Raw genomic sequence first — 19,681 nt, 5'->3', positions numbered from 1 at the left:
ACACAAGGTCCAACCTTTAATTACATGAGTCTGGTTTTGCAACTACTATTGCTCACCACCAAAGAGCCGCGTTTGGCCCTCTTGGCTCTGCTCTCCATCTCTGCACCATTTTTAGCTCAGTCGGCTGCATCCTGCAGTGTTGGGCTGCTACCAAAGCAGCCAAACCCAAGCTTTTTTTAAAGTAATTGCTTTTGCACTGCCACTGTTGCATGGGAGGAGGGATGGCACTACATTCATCTGAGGGATGTGGACTTGGTCTACTGGCTGTGATGGTGGCATCTGCCACACCAGGTCTAAGGCCACCACCTCTTCCAGCAAGAGGGCTTCTGTCAGCGAGGGTGGTGGTTGTCGCCTGCAGCAGACACCCGCTGTGTGACAAGTGGCACCAGACACATAATAAAACAAATATACAAGAAAATCCCTTTCACACCCTCTCCACTGGCCTTCATCTGGGATGCGGGGTGTGTCCCTTTGCTTGCTCAGCTTTCTCCGTGGTAACAGATGGATGTTGCAGTCCCCATCCTCCTTGGTGATGCTGGGGTGGGCAGGCGGGAGACAGATGGCAATGGAGGGGAAAAGGGTCCAGATCCTCCTGAGTGGCAGAAATTGCAGGAATCCCTGATTGCTGGAGCCAAGACGCTGACCTGGAGCCGTGGGAGGGAGGGAAGGCGGAGGCGCATGGCTCTGCTGAGCCCGGAATAGCAGAGCAGCTGTTAAGTTATCGCCTGTAATTATTACAGCATATGGGAGGGAAAGAATAGCTCTCAAGGGGAGAAAAACAAATAAGGAAAAGGCGGGCTGCTGCAGGGCTGAGCCGTGAGGAGGAGCGGCAGTCGGCATCTCAGCGGGTCCTCACCGGCTGGCAAGGGCACTGGGGGACAAGGCCGGGACAGCTCTTCCCCTCCGCAGCGCCGGCAGGAATTTGGGTGCAAGTATTTTCATCCACAGCACCAGGAACTCATCCATCTTACATGGTGCCTGCGGCCTGCTCGGGGGCATGGGTATGCCAGGGAGAGGATGGCACTGGCTGGGATGTTACAGAGGGATGGAGCTGGCTGTGCTCCCTCCTGGTCCCTTCTCCCAGGCACGATTCTGCTGCTGGCTCTGCAGATCGGCAGGAGCCGTCAGCTACTGCACATGCGCGGGGCAGCGGGGACGCAGACGGCTGGAACACAAAGTGCCTGCATGCCATGGTTTAGAGGGTGAGCATCCAAATTTATCATCTAGGCATGCTGGCAGCTCGTGTCCAATGCTGCACAGGGAGACAGGACCAGCAGCATGAGGCATCGCTGCTCACGCCGGCCCCTGCGAGACAAGGCAGGAGATGGCAGAGCCGGAGCAAACAGCTGCCCTCGGCTTCAGGATGTGCCAGTGAGCCCCAGCAAGCCAAAGCAGGTCTGAAGGGAAAAGCCTCAGGGACGGGCACGGCCTGGGACAGCCTGCTCTGGGGAAGCCACAGGGCAGGGGAGAGGTGATGCACGGCAGCGCAGAGGGGAGTGGGGAAATTCGAAGGTGATTAACAGCCTGTGAATGAGGAGCAATGACAGCCTCTCTTAATTTCTGCACCGCTTGGAAAACAAACGTTGTATCCCCTTGTGGCTGTTATTATTCTGGGCTTTCATTATTAAAAAAAAAATATATATGACAACAAGTCTTCGGAAATGTGGAGCTATTGTCAGTTGTGCCAGCTGCATCCCATCTTCAGGCTGCAGCGTGGGAACAAGGAGTGGTGAAGGGATACTACCCCTCAAAAAGAAGCCTATGAGACTTAATGGAGAAAAACCTAACCATATCTGCCATGTATTAAATGCAAAGATTTAAATTCACTGATTAAATTCACAGCCACTGAGCTACAGATTGCTGGAGGCTGGGAGAGCATTTTGGGCCCATTTTGATGTTTGCTTGTCTTGTGCAATAGGCACTTAGCCACAGAGACGGGGCAAAACAAGAAGGAGACATCACTTGTCCTGCTTCTATGCTCTGATAGCTTCTCTCTGGGCGTGTGCTACTGGCTAAAATTGGAGATGCCACAGGACCAGGGGCAAGGGCTTAGGTGGTTAGGATTTACTCTGCAGAGATATTCTTATGCTACCTTATGTTCACCCCCTCTCCTGCTTTTGAGCTGTATTTATTTTCTGTCTGCTGCTGCCTCCTCCCTGACAGCAACATGAATATCCTGACAGCAGGTGAATCGGCACCTGCCTGCTCACCTAGATCAACACCAGCATGTCCCTGGGTCTCTTATCCCAAGCCAACCTGATCTCATCACAAAAAGCTGGTGGCTCCAGTGAAAAGCACCAACATCTGCCTGAGCAGCAGATGAGGAACCCTGGACCCACTGGGTTGACATGCCAGGACCAAAGCACACCGTTCCCTGACCGAAGCCAAGAGCTTTGAGTGATGCCTCCCAGAGGTGAGCAGGACATGGTTGTAGACATGTTCTGAGCACTTGCTGGTCCCATGGAAGCCTGGGAGATGCCCTTCAGCTCTGGTACCTCGCTTGGACATGCAGCATGGGCAGCTGCTGAACAGCAATGATGCTGTAAACAAAGCCGCAGTGGAAGTACTGGAAATAGGAAAGATGGTTTGAGCTCTGTGACCCAGAACAGGAATAAATTGTGTGTGACAGGTAGCAGCCCCAGCGCTCAGGTAGCAGCCCCAGCTCTCATTAAATAAACCAGTCAAACCCTGCCAGCATCCCAGGATCCTTGCCAAGACAGGCACAGTGCTTGGAGAGTGAAAGACCACCTCTGCAGCTAGCACGTGTAAGCTGGCCTGGGTGAAGACTGGGGAGGCAACACCAGTTTTCAGCATCTGGGAATTGGCCTGATGCTTTGTAAAATGCTGGTCCTGCCAGAGGGCTGACCCCCTGCCCCATGCGCTCCGAGGTGCTGCTCAGGGACTTGGCTGGGTAACACACCTCCATGGGCAGGAGAAAAGGACTCCTGTTGCCTTCCTGTGAGGCTGAAATGCTGCTCAACTGCTGATGGTATGGGGGTGACCTGAAAACACAACTGAACCTGGAGGTGCTACCCACTGCACCAACACCTCAGAAGAGAGGGAAGCAGCGAGGCTGAGATTTGCAGACCTACTTGGTCCTGTATCAGAAATAGTGTGGCCAGTAGGAGTAGGGAAGTGATTGTACCCCTGTACTTGGCACTGGTGAGGCCACACCTCAGTTTTGGGCCCTGCACTACAAGAAGGACATTGAGGTGCTGGAGCGTGTCCAGAGAAGGGCAATGAAGCTGGTGAGGAGTCTGGAGCACAAGTCTTATGAGGAGCAGCTGAGGGAACTGGGGGTGTTCAGTCTGGAGAAGAGGAGGCTGAGGGGAGAGACCTTATTGCTCTCTACAACTACCTGAAAGGGGGTTGTGGTGAGGTGGGTGTTGGTCTCTTCTCCCAAGTAACTAGTGATAGGACGAGAGGAAATGGCCTCAAGTTGTGCCAGGGGAGGTTTAGATTGGATATTAGGAAAAATTTCTTCCCTGAGTGAGTGGTCAAGCATTGGAACAGGCTGCCCAGGGAGGTGGGGGAGTCACCATCTCTGAAAGTATTCAAAAAATGTGTGGATGTGGCACTTCGAGACATGGTTTAGGGGGCATGGTGGCATTGGGCTAACAGTTGAACTTGATGATCTTGAAGGTCCTTTCCAACCTTAGTTATTCTGTGATTCTGTGATTATACTGCAACTTTGTCCTATGAACAGGACATTCCCAAATATCAGCATGACACTGCAGACCCTTTCCATCCTTGCTCATCTGTGTCTTCCTGCTCAGGGCTGGCAGCATTCCCACGCTGGCGTCCCATGGCCCATGCTCCAGAGCCTGGACACATGGATGCATCACCCTCAGAGGGGGCACTGCGCAGCAGTGCAGTGCTCCTGGAGCACTGGCCACCAGCACCTGAGAGTTGAGATGGGAAGGTGGGCTGCTGAGCTGGGGATTCAACAGACACCTGCTGCAACCATAGGAGCACCCAGGTCTTGTGTGCATAACCCCCTTCCCTTCCGCAAACCACCTCAGTGCAGCTGGGCATGGCAAGAGGCAGGATTGGGATACAGCCGCTTCTGCCATGCAATGAGACCCTTGGTCTGCTGAATGGGGAAGCAGTGAAAGCTACCCACTGCCAGAAACATGACCCTGCAAACACGCCTTGAACCCAAGTGGGTTGCCCGTGGAGGTTGTGGAATCTCCATCCTTGGAGGTATTCAAAAGCCATCTGGACATGGTCCTGGGCAACAGGATCTAGGTAGCCTTGCTTGAGCAGGTTGGTTGGACCAGATGACTTCCAGAGGTGCCTTCCAACTTCAACCAACCTGTGATTCTGTGAAGACGTCATGAGAGCTTCAAGGTAGGAGCAGGAGCATCAGAAACCTGAGAGAAAAGGGGCGGGACTACAAGGGGGACAAGAAGCTGAGGGCAGAGGAGAGGGCAGAGTACCCAGGGCCCAAGATGAGGTTTTCAGCCTCCACATCATGCTTGGTCAGGTCGGCCAGCACATCAAGTTGGGGAGTCACCAAGGAGTAGACCTGTTGGGCTTAGCTCAAATATCACCCATCTCTGCTATGAACCTGTCTCTCCTTGCCCCTTGAATTCCACCAGGCAGAAGAGGCAAAGACAACACCACAGGAAAGGCTGGGCAGGGTCCTGTTGGGTACTTAACACTGATCCTGACTCTTACGACCTCCCTGCTCCCCTACCTGGTCTTATATCCTACAGACGAGCTGCTCCTTCTCCCTAGCACCATCACCACTGCCCAAGCCATCTGCTGGGTACAGAGAGGGGAGAAGGCCTTGACCCAAAACCTCAGCCACCCACAAGACATTGGGGGTTTCTGGAAGCTGCCCCCAGACTGGAGGCCAGCAGCTTGGATCTCCCAGTGCACGCAGGGTTCAGGCCTTCCTCCAGTCAGGGTTACACCTTCAGTGGCTTCTCCCACCTGGCCATGTGCTTGTGGTGCGGTGCACAGCAAAGGCGATGCCTTCTGAAGAGCCAGTTATAAAATCCAATGTGAATTAGCTGCAGCTGATCCCAAACCCGACCCCTCCTGCTGCTCATCTTCCTCTGTAAATCACTCACAAATTCGCTCGATCTTAAGCTAAAGTTATCACTTTTTCCACAGCAGCAAGGGCCTCTCCTTTGTTTTTTCCGTGCCACTAATCTAATCCAAAGGTTTGTGTTTGGATTCCTGCTTCTCCTGGACTGTTCAAAATCTAAAAAATTGTGATTGTGCAATAGCAGTTGAAAGGGGAAGGCAATACCTCTCATTTTCTTCTTCAAAACCACCAAAACTGACACTAGATAAAATAAAAGGGATAGGACAAATCAGGGAAAAGAGAGTTTGTTAGATTAGATTCTTTTTTTTTTTCCATTTAAAAATCAATTTGTTAGTGATCATCCAGAGGAAAAAGATATTTGTTGCTTTGACACTACAAGACCTCTGAATATTTTTAATTCCTTGTTATCCCTGTGAAGCCCCAGCTTGGGGAGGCAGCAGGAGACATTCCCTGGAGGGTCCCAGCAGCTCTTGAGACTGAGCTTCTGAACAGGGGAAGGTTTGGTGACTAATTCAGGAAATCCCCTTCTCCTGCAGAAGACAACCCTGTCATGATCCTGGCTGTTGTTCCTGGTGTGCAGCATTTTTCTGGTAAGGGCTGATGGGTCCACCCTGAGCTAGGTGAGAACCAGGAGCAGGGTAGGGGAAGAAGGATGGAAGAGATGAGGGTAGGGATAAAGGGAAGAGAAGTGGCAGAGAGCTTTAACACAGCTGGGCTGGGAGAGGACTGGTTTCAGACTGGCAGACCAAGCAGCAGGGGTTTGCCCAGCAGTGCTGGGGAGCACAGACCCCAGGAAGCTCTGCCAGCTCTGCTGGGCTCCAGAGACAAGAGGTCCCTGGTCAACAAGGGAGGAGAAGCTGGAACTCAAGCCATGCATGGTCTAGAGACTGCTTGCAGCTTGCAGCTGTGGCCTGTGACAAAGATCATATCTTTAAGTCATGCTGGGATTGCATGTAGCATCATCAGATGCCCTATAGCACCACTGGTACCCTATAGCACCACGGCTTTCCAGTGCTGAGGCAGGGGTCAGGGATTTTACATTTTGTGGGCATTGAAGGTTTCCTAAGGAAATATTTCCAAATAAATCAAAGTCACGTGTGACACAGCAAGCCACTGCCAGCATATCGTAATTGGGGGAATCACACAAGGCCAGCACACTGGATGCTGGAGAAGGTAAAAAAGAAAACGTTGAGCTCACCGTGTGCTGAACGCCTCCCAAACGCTCTGGAGCTGCTTGGGTTTGGTTTCAGAGTCTTTTTACTTTTAAGTTACACTTGTGAGACTCTCTTCTTCCCTCTAGCGTCCATTTCAAGACGTTCCTCTTGCTCTTCAAATTCAGCTAAAGCGGTGGCTTGCCTAGTTGCATGTGCAGTCACTTTTCCGCAGGCAAAGGTTTTACATTTATAAATGATACCGCAACTCTCCATCCAGGAATCTGACATTTTACTTTTCTGGCTTACGCTGTGCCATGCAGGAGGATCCTGTTGTAAGCCTTTCGTCCCCTGTATGCTTAAAAAATTACCTCAGTTACTCCCTTAATTTTAGGACAATCATGCTGAGCTCCAGCTGGGGATGCACAGGCACAATGAGGCTTCTGATGGCAATGGGGAGAGGACGTGCCAGTGGTGGATGCCTTGTTTGAGGGATGGGTCAGAGCAAGCCACTGCCTTTGTCTGTGTAAGACCATGCTACACCTCTTCTCAGAGCACACCATTTGTCCCTGGGCCATAGGAAACCATTGCAGAGATGAAAAATTACTCCACTGCCCCTCAGGCTTAATCAAGGATGACACCACAAGGCTGTCTTTCTTCTAGTGACAGCAAGAGACCTTGCAGGCCACCTCCCTTTTTTGGGGTGATGGTCATGGTCAGTGACACTGGCAAAAAATCAATTTTAGGAGCCTGTTTAAGGACGCGGGCACTGTTGTTGGGTGACATCTGACAGGAAATCCTGCCTGCATCTATAGTATTGCACAGAATCACATGCCACACAGTTTTTAATGACTTTTGATGGATGACTTCCTCTAGGACTCACCAAAATTGGCCAATTAGCTTCAAGCTCCAGACTCTTTTGTAGGAAAAAGTGGTGTAACTGTCACCATGACAAGCTGAAGTTTTGGGGTTTTCTCTGTTATTCTGCTCCTCTGTATTAAGCTGACCAGTAGAAAGAAGACATAAACCTATTCATTAATTCATCATGTAATTACTGTTTTATCAACTGATTTAAAAATATATGTCTAAGATAGTAATTTAAACTGGAAAAAAATGTGATTACGCTTGGTTTCAGACTGCAACATCAAAAAAGTTGTAAGGCTTTGATGATGATCCATCATTTGGATCACTAAAACAGCTGTTTTGAATATCACATGAATATAAAGCAAATGCCCTATTGAAAAAACAAGAGGTTATTCCCTTACTTCCCTGCTTTGTCTTTGCTGCAGCATTACTTAAAAGTTGTTCAGTTGTATGAAATTGGAAGGTCTACTTGTTTTAAAAAAACTAGAGGTGGGATGCTTGACTCTAAAAGCATATGCAGGGGATGCTCTGACACCTTCTTACAGAGGTCAGCTATGCTGAGAAATTCCGGTATGTAATGTCTTATCCATGAGAAGCAAGGGAAATCCTTCCAGGTAGCTACAGAGCAAACAAACATGTTAATATTGACAAGCCACTTGGTTAGCATTGTTCCCATAGCAATGCAGGCAACAAGAACCTTGGACACCTGTGAATGGGGTGAGCTCCTGTTGGGGCATAAGCTCTGAAACCTTCCAGCCTTCCTTGGCTCTTCCTTGGCCAATGCACCCCTCCCTTACAACCTACTCCGGTCAATGCTTCTTCTCAAGCCCTTGGCTTTGTCCCTTGCATGTTAAACATCCAGGACTACAAAAGATACATCGCAGGACTGCTGGTAGGTCAGGTGGCTGAGTGTGAGAGGGAATGCCCTGTGTCCCTCACCTCCTCCAGCCCACTCCACAAACCGCAGGCTCCATGCTCTGCTTGGTTTAGTGTCCCTGCCTGACTCACAGAGCAGGGCATGGTGTGGGTGAGAGGAAATATGTCAGGACTTGTTCTGTTTTAGTGCATGAAGGCTGCAAAAATAACCACGTTCTCCTGTAATAAGAGGTTGATTAGCTCTTCTGCTGATCAGCGGGTGCTCTTTAAGGAAAGCATTTCTGGACCAGCTGTAGTCTTAATTGAGGAAAATCATGCCATTTGTTTGAATGGCTCTACTTGCACAGCTCTGTGTTTAGCTTGCAGAAGCAGCTGAAAGATAGCATCATTCCTTCAAGACTGTGCTGTGTAAATGCCTCCAACACACACTGCCACCTTGGTATCTTCTAGGACCAGGGACTTTTGTTTTGGGATGTTGTTGAGGCAGTGGGTCTGTCTGGCAATGACTGCAGCATGGCCCTGGCAGTCAGTGGCCAAGCGGCATTCATCAGCCCAAACCTCTCCAAGGCTTTTGTGGATGAGCAAACAGCTGGCTGATGGTGGTTGATCTCTCCAGGAGGGCTCTCATCTATGATGGGCCTAAGGAAAAGAGAGAAACACTGCAGTGAAATTGCACTCTGGGTCTGGATATCTACATTCTCACCACCAGCTTTGCCATCTCCCACTCTGAAAAATGAACCAAAAGTTGTCTGGGAGCAGCACAAAGCACACCAGCTTCCCAGACAAGGTACGTGCTCTCTGCCTATACTGCTCTATAACGACTATGTTAACTTCAAAGTCAAGGTGTCATGTCACAACTCCTGTTTTATTTTTTCAAAGAAGAAACACAATGCTAATCTTACAGTAAGTGGGTTCAGAAATAACCATGTTTTGGGGCATGTGACACTTCTCTAATGCCTACTGTATTTTCCAGAGCTCTTTCTACATGGATTAATGTAAGTTTCAAGGGAAAAAAAAACTGAAGTGGGATGTCAGGAACTTGTCCTGGGATTTACCCAAGGAAAATCTTGAACCAGCACCACTACAAGAGCTCTGCATCAGCCCTGCATGGGGAACATGAGAATGGAACAGTAAGAACACAGGAAAATTCTGTGCTATTATTCAAGAAAATACAAAATTTCCAAAGCTCAAGCTATAAGGAACACGAGAAAATGTTTCATTTAGCATTAGATGGACAAAGGTAAATGTCAGCACAAATAAAAGGAGTTCTTTTTACAGAACACGCAGGAGACTCCAGAGGCAACACAGAAGTATGCTTTTTCCTGCTGTGAAGTCCCTTCTCTTTTCCCCAGACATGCTGCAGGCAGCGTTGCTGGAAGCACACATACCTGATGCTTGTTGATACAACTGCTGCTGGTCCTGAAATAGGTCTTTGCCAGCCAGTGCTCCCAGCCGGCTGGTGGTGCCCTCTGGATCTGGAGGCAGCCGGCACACTGTGCTGCTGTCTCAGGAGAGCAAGTTCCTTGCCCAGAGGCTGCGCTGAAGTTTCGTGATGAGCCCTTGACTGGCATCGCTGTGTCCACTGCCTGTCATCCTCTTGGCTGGGTATTTTTAGGTGTCTTACCCTGTCGTTCCTCATTTTCCTGGGTCTTGCTGCAACAATCATTACAGATGCAGGTGAAGGGCTTTTTGGAGGGACCGGAATTAGAAAATGGTTCAGGCTGGAGAAATCTGCACCTTCCTGAGCCTGTGACAAACCTGAAACAGGGGGGAAGTGCAGTGATTTACAGTTCATCTTATTCCTAAATGACTGACCCAGTAAGCAAAATGTTTCAGAGAATGCTGTGTGATGGAGCTGGGTGGGCATATGTGTCCTGGGGCACACAGCAATGCTGGCCTTGTTGAATTGCTTCCTTTGATAGTCGGGGGTTTCGGTTACTCGGGCAGCCTCCCTGCCAGTAGTGCTGGTGATGTGCCAAGCACAGGAACTGCTCACGAGCCGTGCACAGCTCAAGAGGGACCAGCTCACCCACCCTCCTGTTCTCAGACAGGATCATACCTGCATCATTCCTGGCCAGTGTTTGCACTGACTGGTTTTAAATACCTGAGGACCCCATCCAGCAATGTGAAATTCACAGATGAGTGGATCCACTTTTTTTAATCAGAGGCAGAGGCGTAAAAATAAGATCTTGAGGCTAGCCTTAAAATTACAGAAAGTGCCTGACTGCTAGGGAAAATATTGCACTACATGTAGGGCTACTATCTGGCTGTTAGTATTTTAGCCCATTTAACCCTCAGGTGCAACATACAGAGACAAAAAATCTTGTTGCTGACTTAGGAATATAATGTGCATACATATATGCTTAAAACCATTCTATATATAGGAGGGATCCGATTGCTCTTGTCTATTAAAAGAACTAACTGTACCTAAGCGCGTGATGTGCATGGTCCAGGGCAGGAACAGAATCTAAAGAATGTACCACCAAAACCCAGGCCCAGAAAGTTCAGCTGTATAGCTCCTAATTGATGGGGATATATTTTACTGCTTAGGTAACCACATAAAGCTGATATAAAATTTTCACTGAACAGTTTCCATTGTACTATATGCTTTCAAAATGTTCACACTTCATGGGGTTTTTTATTTTGTTTTTAAGTAAAGACACTCTGAAAGATTGGTATGCCTGACTCAAGAGCCCAAAATAACACTCAACGACTTCTAAACAGTGCAGATTATATGGATCTGAAGCTGCAAACTTTTTTACATAAGATCAGTTTTTCTCAGATGACTTGTCCTCTCCTGGTCAGGAGGATTGTTCCCAGCTACAAGTTCTTCTATGAGAAAATTACATTGGGTAGGACACACTTCTGAAGTTAAGTGTTGAGGCATTTAAATACCTCTCCAAATCTTGACACAGCCTCAAGTCGCAGAAGTCAAGTGTATTTTTAACTGTCTTGCTGAATAAAGTCTATCAGTTGCTAAAGCTTTATCAGGTATCATCTGCTCTGCAAAATATATATGTCTATTAGTGACAGTGGGCAAAGGCTACTGTGTTTCTGATTATTTGAATCTCGGTTATTATGGCCAGCTGCTTGTGATTTGGGATCTGAGTCATCTGCCCCCCTCCCTTAGCTCCCCGCTTAGGTAATTCTAGATTTCAAACCACTCCGTCAGTCTTGTAGAGACAGATCCTAGCAGATTTGGTTACAAGATGGGCAGATCTATGCCCAAACATTCACTTTTATAGTCCTGTAGGGCATGACACTGGTACACAGTGAGATGTTTAGGGCATTGTCTACTCAATCTGAAAAGATGATGAGATCATAATAAATCGTACTTAATCTAAAGAAATCAAGTTAAATCTAAAAATGATCAGATTAAATCTAAAGAGACCATGAGATCATAATCTAAGGCTTCTGTGGTCACTGGACAATAGGCCATTCCTTTAGATTTTTCCAAACAGCTTCTGCTCTTGTTAAGGAGGTATTGTTTATATTACTGTTAATACATAGAGGCTTTGAATAGTTTAATGGTACTTCTGTTTCCAAACTTCAATAGAAACATTTTTCGCCCTTGAAAGAAATGTAAAATGAAAACTGACATGCTAATATTTATTGAGAAAAAAAAAGTGTTATTATTAACAACAGAAATAGATTAAAGTTGTACTTTTGTAAGCTCCTCTACTTGATATGTATTTGGAATAACCATTATTAATGTTTCTAATATTCTTAAAGACAATATTCAACAAGTAGTGAAGAGCTGGAATTCTGCTTTCATTCATGTAAATGTAATTCCAGAGAGGCCTTTGGCTTTGTTCCTGAGTAGAAGAGCATGTTCCATTTTTAAAGTCTTTACTGAATGCATCCCTTTCGTTGCATATCTTTCCAGAATTCCCAGTTGCCCAGTTAAACCTTAATCATTAGGTCAGCCCTTATTTCCATCAGTGCCAACTGGGGTAAAATATAGCTCAGTTGGAACGACAGTATTTTAGACTCACATGGCACTGCCATAAATCAATGACACAAGGTAAAAGAGAGGCAGGTCCTTCCTCTAGACTTGATGCTAAGCTGGTGTAGGATCAGCTTTGTCCCTCTTAATTCTACAGATCCATGCTGAAATATATCAACTGATGGTCAACACAGCTGGCCACCATGTCCTGCTTAAAAACTGGAATGGATTACTTAGGGTCTGGCTCTGCAATGATATTTCCAAATTGCTGCTCTAGAGCACAGAAGCCAGATCTCATAAAACACTGCTGTTACTAATATACCTATCTACAAATGGTTAGTAGCACGTGTCACTACCCAATGCTAACCCTTCCCCAGAGGTTTAGGTCCAGTACCTGAGGAAGACTGGGAGAGATAGGAGTGGCAAGAAGAATCAAGTGAAATCCTTTCGATGAGGCACTCATCACAGGTCTCCCTCAACTCATCTTCGCAGCTGTCAGCCAGGCTGCAGTCTTCACCCTCTTCCTCATCACTAAGAGTTACCTTCAGTGCTTGAGTGGCTTTTTCTTGCTGGCCTGTTTGCAGGCACCTGGTCAACATCAGTATCACACCTTTAGTTAGCCTTTGAGTTGTGAATATGCAGCCAGCCAAGTGCAGCTTGGCATGGCCACACAGACAAACACCCAGGCAGTGGATTTAGTCTCCCGCTGCGACTGCCCATTTTCCTGGAGGTATGGAAAATCATTCTAAACAGACCAGTCATCTAAGCTGCCTGCATCTGATTATCTGAAAGTGTCCTAAAGTTAATCAAGTGAAATGGGGCAGATTTAAAATACTACACAGTGAAGTAAGCTCAGAGGAATAAAGCCATTTTTACTTCCAAAACAACCATTATCTGTCCATGAGATAGGGGAATCTCATAGATGGCATTATTTTCCTTTCAGCCTTTCATTTGGTTAGGCCAATGTGATGCTTGCAGAAAACCTCATCCACTTTCACTTGTTTCACTGTCTGAAGATAGACACTGTCAGGGCCAAGAATGTCTTACCAGTTATGAAAAGTAATTTCCTTGCTCTTGCTAAGCAAGCGAGCCCACCCTGCCTATGCTGGTCTTCAGCCTGCTCTAAAGAGCGGTCAGAGCTTCCCCCAGGTTTCTTCTCCCTTGCCCACCCCGCAGGTCCTCCAGCGGGGAGGACTGATGGAGGGATTGCCAGCGCAAGGACGGGAAGGTAGGAGGCCAAGACTATCCCCTGAAACCGCCACCAGGTGGCCAAAGAGTTTATTTTATTATTACAGCCGAAAATGAATGCCTGTTCTATGGCATGACAAGATTTCTTCTGTGGTCTTACCGCTTGTGCTGCTCTCTCCGTGCTCTCAGTTCAGAGAACCCATCTTCCTGGTGCAGATCTCCTCCTCCTCCACAGCTGTAAAGGTTTTCTGTTCTCAGACTGCATAGTTTCAAAGGGCTCACTGCAGGTGGCTGCAAAAATGACAGAAGTTATCTGGATAACCTCAGGAGCTCTTGCTAGCTCCGTTTCTAGATTGTGGATTTTAGAAGGCATCAAAGTCTGCTGTTACTCCTGAGTTTTCAGATCACCCCTCACCATTTTCTTGCTCTTCAGTTTTAAGAAGCCCCACGCCCCAGTCACGTGCACTGTTACAGCTTGAAGAACCCAGGGTGGCAGTAACAAAAATGTTCATTTATATCTCACTGGCATATCAGCCTGTAGCATCTGTGCCAATAAGGATATTAAGACCAGTACCACAGAAACTGCACCATTCAGCATATGACCGCAGTCCCCTTCCACATCCTAGTTTATGACGCACTGTAATTCACCCAAATGTTCAAATTTGTTTCAGAAGAGCTTCCAGTGCTTAGGCAGTGGCAGCAGAGAGGCAAGGGAGGGACACATTTTTTCCAGTGGTTCTTTAACATCTGTTGTCAGCATTCAGTGAGGCTGCTGACAGCACAGGGATGCAGGTGTTCTGTGTATGTCATTTCCCTGATTTAGCACAGCCTGTTTAAACATACGCACATGCATCCATGCCATGTTGAACCTCAGGGCCCATAAAAGCTAACCATGACAAGCCAGACCGCAGCCCCTTACATGCATGGGTATTTTCTCACTAAGTTACTGCCTAAATTAGCAGGCTGGCCTGCAGGGCTGGAGTACCACCCCACCAAGATGAACAAACTTTGGCTTTGTGTTTGTTTGGTAAATAGGGATGACCTTACAGTATTAGTGATCTGACTATTTACACCAACATCAACGGAACACTGCTGAAAAAAATCTTTTGCTTAATAGCTGTTGCAGAAATACCATAAAATTTTGCAATCCTGCCTTGTGCTTCACTCAGCCCGGACAATAGGAAATGCACCGCCAGCAGCAGATACATGATTTTCACGTGTTGCTTTACAGCTGATGATTAATTGCTGCTAGCACATAGGCACCTTTGTAACATCAGAGCAAGAGACTCTCTGTTCTCCTCAAGGCCACTTGTATGATGGGGGGCTTTTGGGCTACAGATGAAAGTGAGCTGCCACACGCCACAGTGGGGGTTCAGTTTATCTCAGGATTTGTGGGCATCACCAAGCAGGAATATGAAGTATACAAGAAAAACATACACCTAGCTTTTGCCTCCTTGCACGAAGGGCCTTGGTGGGGTTCCCACATATAACTTGACTGAGTCCTAAGAAAAAAGGAAAAAAGAAAACATTTTACTCCAGTGTTTAACAAATGGTGCTGTCTTTGAAATCAGTCAACATCATTTCCCATAGACAGGAAGATGTCATATTTCATGGCGTAGGTTCACGGTGTCAGCTGGCATGGCCTGACACTGCTGCTAAGAGGCAGTTTCTCTGTTTCTGCCAGAATCTGTCTCCTTCTCCTGCCCTGCCTCTTCCACTGTACTGGTGCAAATATTTGTGTGGCCACATGGTGAGTCAGATCTGGAAACAGATCCAGGTTAAAACTAAATATGCTTTTTTGTTTTTTTTTTCGTTTATTTTGCTGGGTTATTTTTCACCTGGATCTCGATCAGAATCAGGTTCCCCATGTGGCTATGCAGATGCTCTCTTTGCCAAAACAAGAGACACGGCAGCAAAAGTTCAGGAAGAAGCAGTGAACATTGGGTGAAACTCTGTCTGTCAGTAGTGTCAGTAGTGCCAGCTACCTACAAGTGCACGTGAAATCATGGTCTTATTCCCTGGCAAGCTGCATCCAGTTTCCACGTACTTTTATGAATGTGCACTCAGCTGTTGACACTGCATTGCTTCATCTAGTTCATCATCCTCAGTCCTACCTACAGCAAGGAACTGAGGTGGGACTGGCATCTGAGAGAAGCAGCCCACAATGATGGGAAAACAAACAGCATCTTCCCGTCTAACCTGCACTTTACAGGCCAGTGCAGTTGCACTGTCAAGGTCTTTCCAGGAGCCAGGGAAGGATGTCTTGGGATGTGCCAAATATTGTGCCAGAAGTCAACTCCTTTTCCATCCAGCTGCCCCCAGGAGCTGCTAACTTGGCAGTACTTCCAGGTGGCCAAGGCACAAAGGGCAGTGGTACACTCGTGTTTTGGGCTAGCCTGTATATCAGGTATGTGAAGTCAAGGAACTGTCTCCTCTTGCTGAGGCACCCCCCCCAGGATACCCAAAAGAAAGTACTCATTGACATTAGTGATGCTGCTGCAGTACAAGACTGCAGTACACATAGTTTGAGCAGATGCTCCAGCAGGGAGTGAATGTGCATTACCACGCCGTTCTAGAGAACTACCTTGGATTACATTCCTACTACTGAACAATTTGTGCCCAGATGTGACCTAAGTGAGCCCCAGCTAGGCTGATGTGTAATTTAAAGGACTGAGCAGGACAGCTTTTGACGATGTGTGAAAGGCAACTTCATAAAGGAAGAACCATTGCAGTATGGGGCTGTCAAGAGGGACAGCAGCACGTAATGCATAGGTGTGAGGGGCTGAGGAGGGGGAAGCCCAGATGACTTTACCTTCTGCTGCAGAGGGAAATAAAGGAAAGCCCATACTAGAGCAGGTGAGTCCCATGGAAGAAAACATATGCTGAACCTGATGTAGCAGTGGCATGGGTGGGTGGTATTCAAAGCACACAGGCTTTCATCAGCAACAAGAACATTCAGAAGGAGGAGGAGGTGTGGAAAAGAACAGGATTAAAAAACATACATTACCATGTGTCAAATCACTGGAGTCATCTTCTGTGAACAGCTCATCAGAAACAGTGGAATCTGGAAGAGGATAGCCACCATACAAGAGGCGGGCATTGCTAGATCTCCCTGCATTAGCAGACCACTGCGCAGTTCCAGGTCTGGAGGTTGTTTGGGGTCTTGGGCTGCATCCAGGCTGCCTTGCTACTGCCCCAAGATACAGATCTAAGAGAGAGGTTTTGCTAGTGTAAGCACAGACATGCAAGGCTTCAAACCACACCATCACCATACACTGCCAATAAGGTGACTGCTGCTGCACACTTGGAGCTGTAGGGAACAGCAAAATCTGTCATTGCAGCTACAAGAAACATGCTGGAAAGGGTCAAGCTTGGAGACAGAGGGCTTCCTGGTGCTGCACACAGTCCCCTGTAGTTGTCCTCTGCAGACAGCAGGACCTGGGGACCCCCAACTAAACCAAAGTCCCTTCCCACCCTCTTCCTGCTCCTGGGCACCAGAAACTGGCTGCTGGCTGAACATGGGATCAGGAACCGTTCTGTGCTCACCATCTGCCTTCCATTGCCCCACAGATGAGCCTGGATGGGTCCAGGGCTCTGCTACTTCCCCTGCCTGCATGCCTACGGTAAGAGTAAGCTGCCTTTCATTTGCTGCCCACCTGCCTGTGAGGGAACCACTGAAGGCCTGCCACAGGCACAGTCCAAGCCCCCAATCTTAAAATACATTGCTTAAATGCCCAGGCACAATGCAGATGGTGATGGTGATCTTACCAGAGCTATTAGTTAATCAGAGCAAACCACGGACCAGGAGTTACAGAAATCTGGGAATGGCAGTGATTTATAGATTTTTCCAGTACTGGCAGAGAGAGAGATGCTTGTCTACCACAGAAAGGAAGGTGAAAACTGATTTTTCTTAATGCTACTGGGCAAGGTGGATTATACAAAAGCTAGCAAAGGCAGACAGAGCCTTGTCCTCTTACCTGCCCAACTGCTGGCTGTCCTGGGAGCACAGCACAGCTGTAAGAACAGCATGTGCAGCTAACAACCCACAGGAGAGTGAATTTCATTTTAGTGCCTAGATGAATAGTGTGCTTTGTAAAGTGTTGAGGATCTACCAGCTTCACAGTGGAGCAATCAGCTTTGTAACAATATGGCCATTTCCAAGCTGAGTGTTAGGGACCTTTAAAATATCTTGGTAGCAGTTGTTAATACAAACCCATCAAACACACCGTGCGTGAAAAGTACCCAAGTGAACATTGCTATAGGAAAGAAAAAAATATGGGGATGTCTGAACCTGATCATTTGAGCTCATCAGTTTATAGCTGAAGGCAGGAATGTAAGTCTGGTTACACTAGGAAACAATACAAATTCACACTTTTGTGCTTTGTCCCTACTGTTTCTGTCAGCCCACTTTGTTAACTAGTCTTCTGAACCATAGCTGATGTTGCCAAAGCAGGATCAATGCAGGATCAGATTTTAATACAATTTTTTCCCTACCATAACTATTATTACAGCTAATGATTTGGACACACAGGGATTAAGTAAATGACAAACATATGTAGTTATTCGAAAACAAACTAAATTTTTAATCGAGTACAGTTGGCAGGCAAACCACAACTGAGGGGGCTGGGAAGCCAACTGTATTGCCCATGCTAATGGGAAGTAACAGGAGCAGTTATAGGAAATAATTTGTAATATTTAATGGTACGTTGTAAAGTGCATGTAGCATGATACATAAAAGCATGGACATTTGAACTATAACCAACGCTGCAGGCAAGGAGATAACAGTTTTATTTTCAAACCATTTACTCTCTACTAATGAATGTAATGGACTTAATCACAGAGGCAAAGAAAATGGAACAGATCTATTACGAAACCACGCAATCTCTGTTGCTAGGATGTTGCTACCATTCAGGGGTGGTGACCAAATTCCCTTTCCTTTTATTAAATTGGAGAAGAAAATCCTGCTACATCCACACTACATGGGATTGACTGCTACCATAGAAAGGGCTGTGAACAGCTGTTGTTGAAACATTCCTTTCCAGGCTTTCCTTCTTCCCATCATGCAGAATGAATGCTAAGTACAGACTCCCAGCTACTGCTGGATTTGCTTGATGCTCTAGAAGACATATGCATTTTTCTGATCTTGATACCCAGCTTAGGACAGCTTTCATTTAAATCTGCACTGTGCTGAATTCCAGCTTCCTCACTTCCCAAGTGAAGACAACAATGTTTTTTGTCCCTTCCCTATAATTAAACATTGGCTTTAAAGAGGCCAGCTTGCTCTTAATCTTTTTTTTTTCACAGATCATAACTGAAAAACGAACCCTGATAGGAAACCTGACATACCTAACCATGAAATGTCTCCAGCTAAACCACTTTCCTTGATGGATTCCTTCATGATTAGCCAATCCTCATGCATCTTCTTGGATGGATGGAGAGCAGTCTGGCTTGCTGGTATTTCATCCAAATATTCCAAGTGGGGAATGAGTTTTTTTACTTCAGCTCTGTAATTATAATCTGGTTCCTGGAGAAATTGAGAAAGTGGTCAATTGAACAGTTTATTTAAGATTGTGGACTTCCACCCGCAGCACAGCAGTGTTCAATTTGTATGACTGCCACATAACTTGGAACGCTTCTACGAGGCAAATCTATTCACCTCATTCAACAGAAATAAATATAGTCAGGAGTTTCATTTCACTGTGCTTTCTCCTAAAATAATTTCTACTCAAATTGATTGTGATCATGTCCTGAGCAGTGTAAACAGATGCCCCATGCCCTGTATTGGGTTTGCTTGGCAAGGTTTTGGTAGCAGGGGGGTGGCAGGGGTGGCTTCTGTGAGAAGTTGCTAGAAGCTTCCCCTGTGTGTGACAGAGCCATTGCCGGATGGCTCCAAGATGGACCCACCACTGGCCAAGGCTGAGCCCATCAGCCACAGTGGTAGTGCCTCTGGGGTAACATGTTTAAGAAGGGGGAAAAACTGGCATGCAGCAATTGCAGCTGGAGAGAAGAGTGAGAATATGTGAGAGAAACAACTCTGCAGACACCAAGGTCAGTGAAGAAGGAGAGGCAGGAGGTGTCCCAGGCACCGGAGCAGAGATTCCCCTGCAGCCCATGGGGAAGACCATGGTGAGGCCGGCTGTGCCCCTGCAGCCCATGGAGCTCCACGCTGGAGCAGATCTCCACCTGCAGCCCATGGAAGACCCCATGCCGGACCAGGGGGATGCCTGAAGGAGGCTGTGACCCCATGGGAAGCCCACACTGGAGCAGGCTCCTGGCAGGACCTGTGGCCCTGTGGAGAGGGGAGCCCAGGCTGCAGCAGGTTTGCTGGCAGGACTTGTGACCCCGCGGGGGACCCACGATGGAGCAGTCTGTTCCTGAAGGACGGCACCCCATGGAAGGGACCCAGGCTGGAACAGTTTGTGAAGAACTGCAGCCCGTGGGAAGGACTCACATTTGCAAAATTCATGGAGGACTGTCTCCTGTGGGAGGGACCCCAGGCTGGAGCAGGGGAAGAGGTGAGGAGTCCTACCCCTGAAGAGGAAGGAGCAGCAGTGACAGTGTGTGATGAACTGACCACAACCCCCATTCCCCATCCCCCTG

General features: G+C 47.4%; 1 protein-coding gene across 1 annotated transcript in view; it reads right to left on the bottom strand.

Annotated features, from left to right (window-relative positions):
• Positions 1-19,681, bottom strand: part of LOC309405409 (uncharacterized protein) — a gene marked incomplete at both ends in the record, with an annotated part of 64,581 nt that overhangs the window by 42,418 nt on the left and 2,482 nt on the right. The window contains 5 exons of the mRNA XM_082000179.1: positions 12,288-12,481; positions 13,242-13,372; positions 14,519-14,583; positions 16,089-16,289; positions 18,428-18,605. Coding sequence (XP_081856305.1) covers positions 12,288-12,481; positions 13,242-13,372; positions 14,519-14,583; positions 16,089-16,289; positions 18,428-18,605 — 769 coding nt within the window. The remainder of the gene's footprint in view (positions 1-12,287; positions 12,482-13,241; positions 13,373-14,518; positions 14,584-16,088; positions 16,290-18,427; positions 18,606-19,681) is intronic.

Source organism: Phaethon aethereus (genome assembly GCF_964289735.1).
Source record: "Phaethon aethereus genome assembly, chromosome: 5".
Lineage (NCBI taxonomy): Eukaryota > Metazoa > Chordata > Aves > Phaethontiformes > Phaethontidae > Phaethon > Phaethon aethereus.
This window is presented reverse-complemented; position numbering and strand designations above follow the sequence as displayed.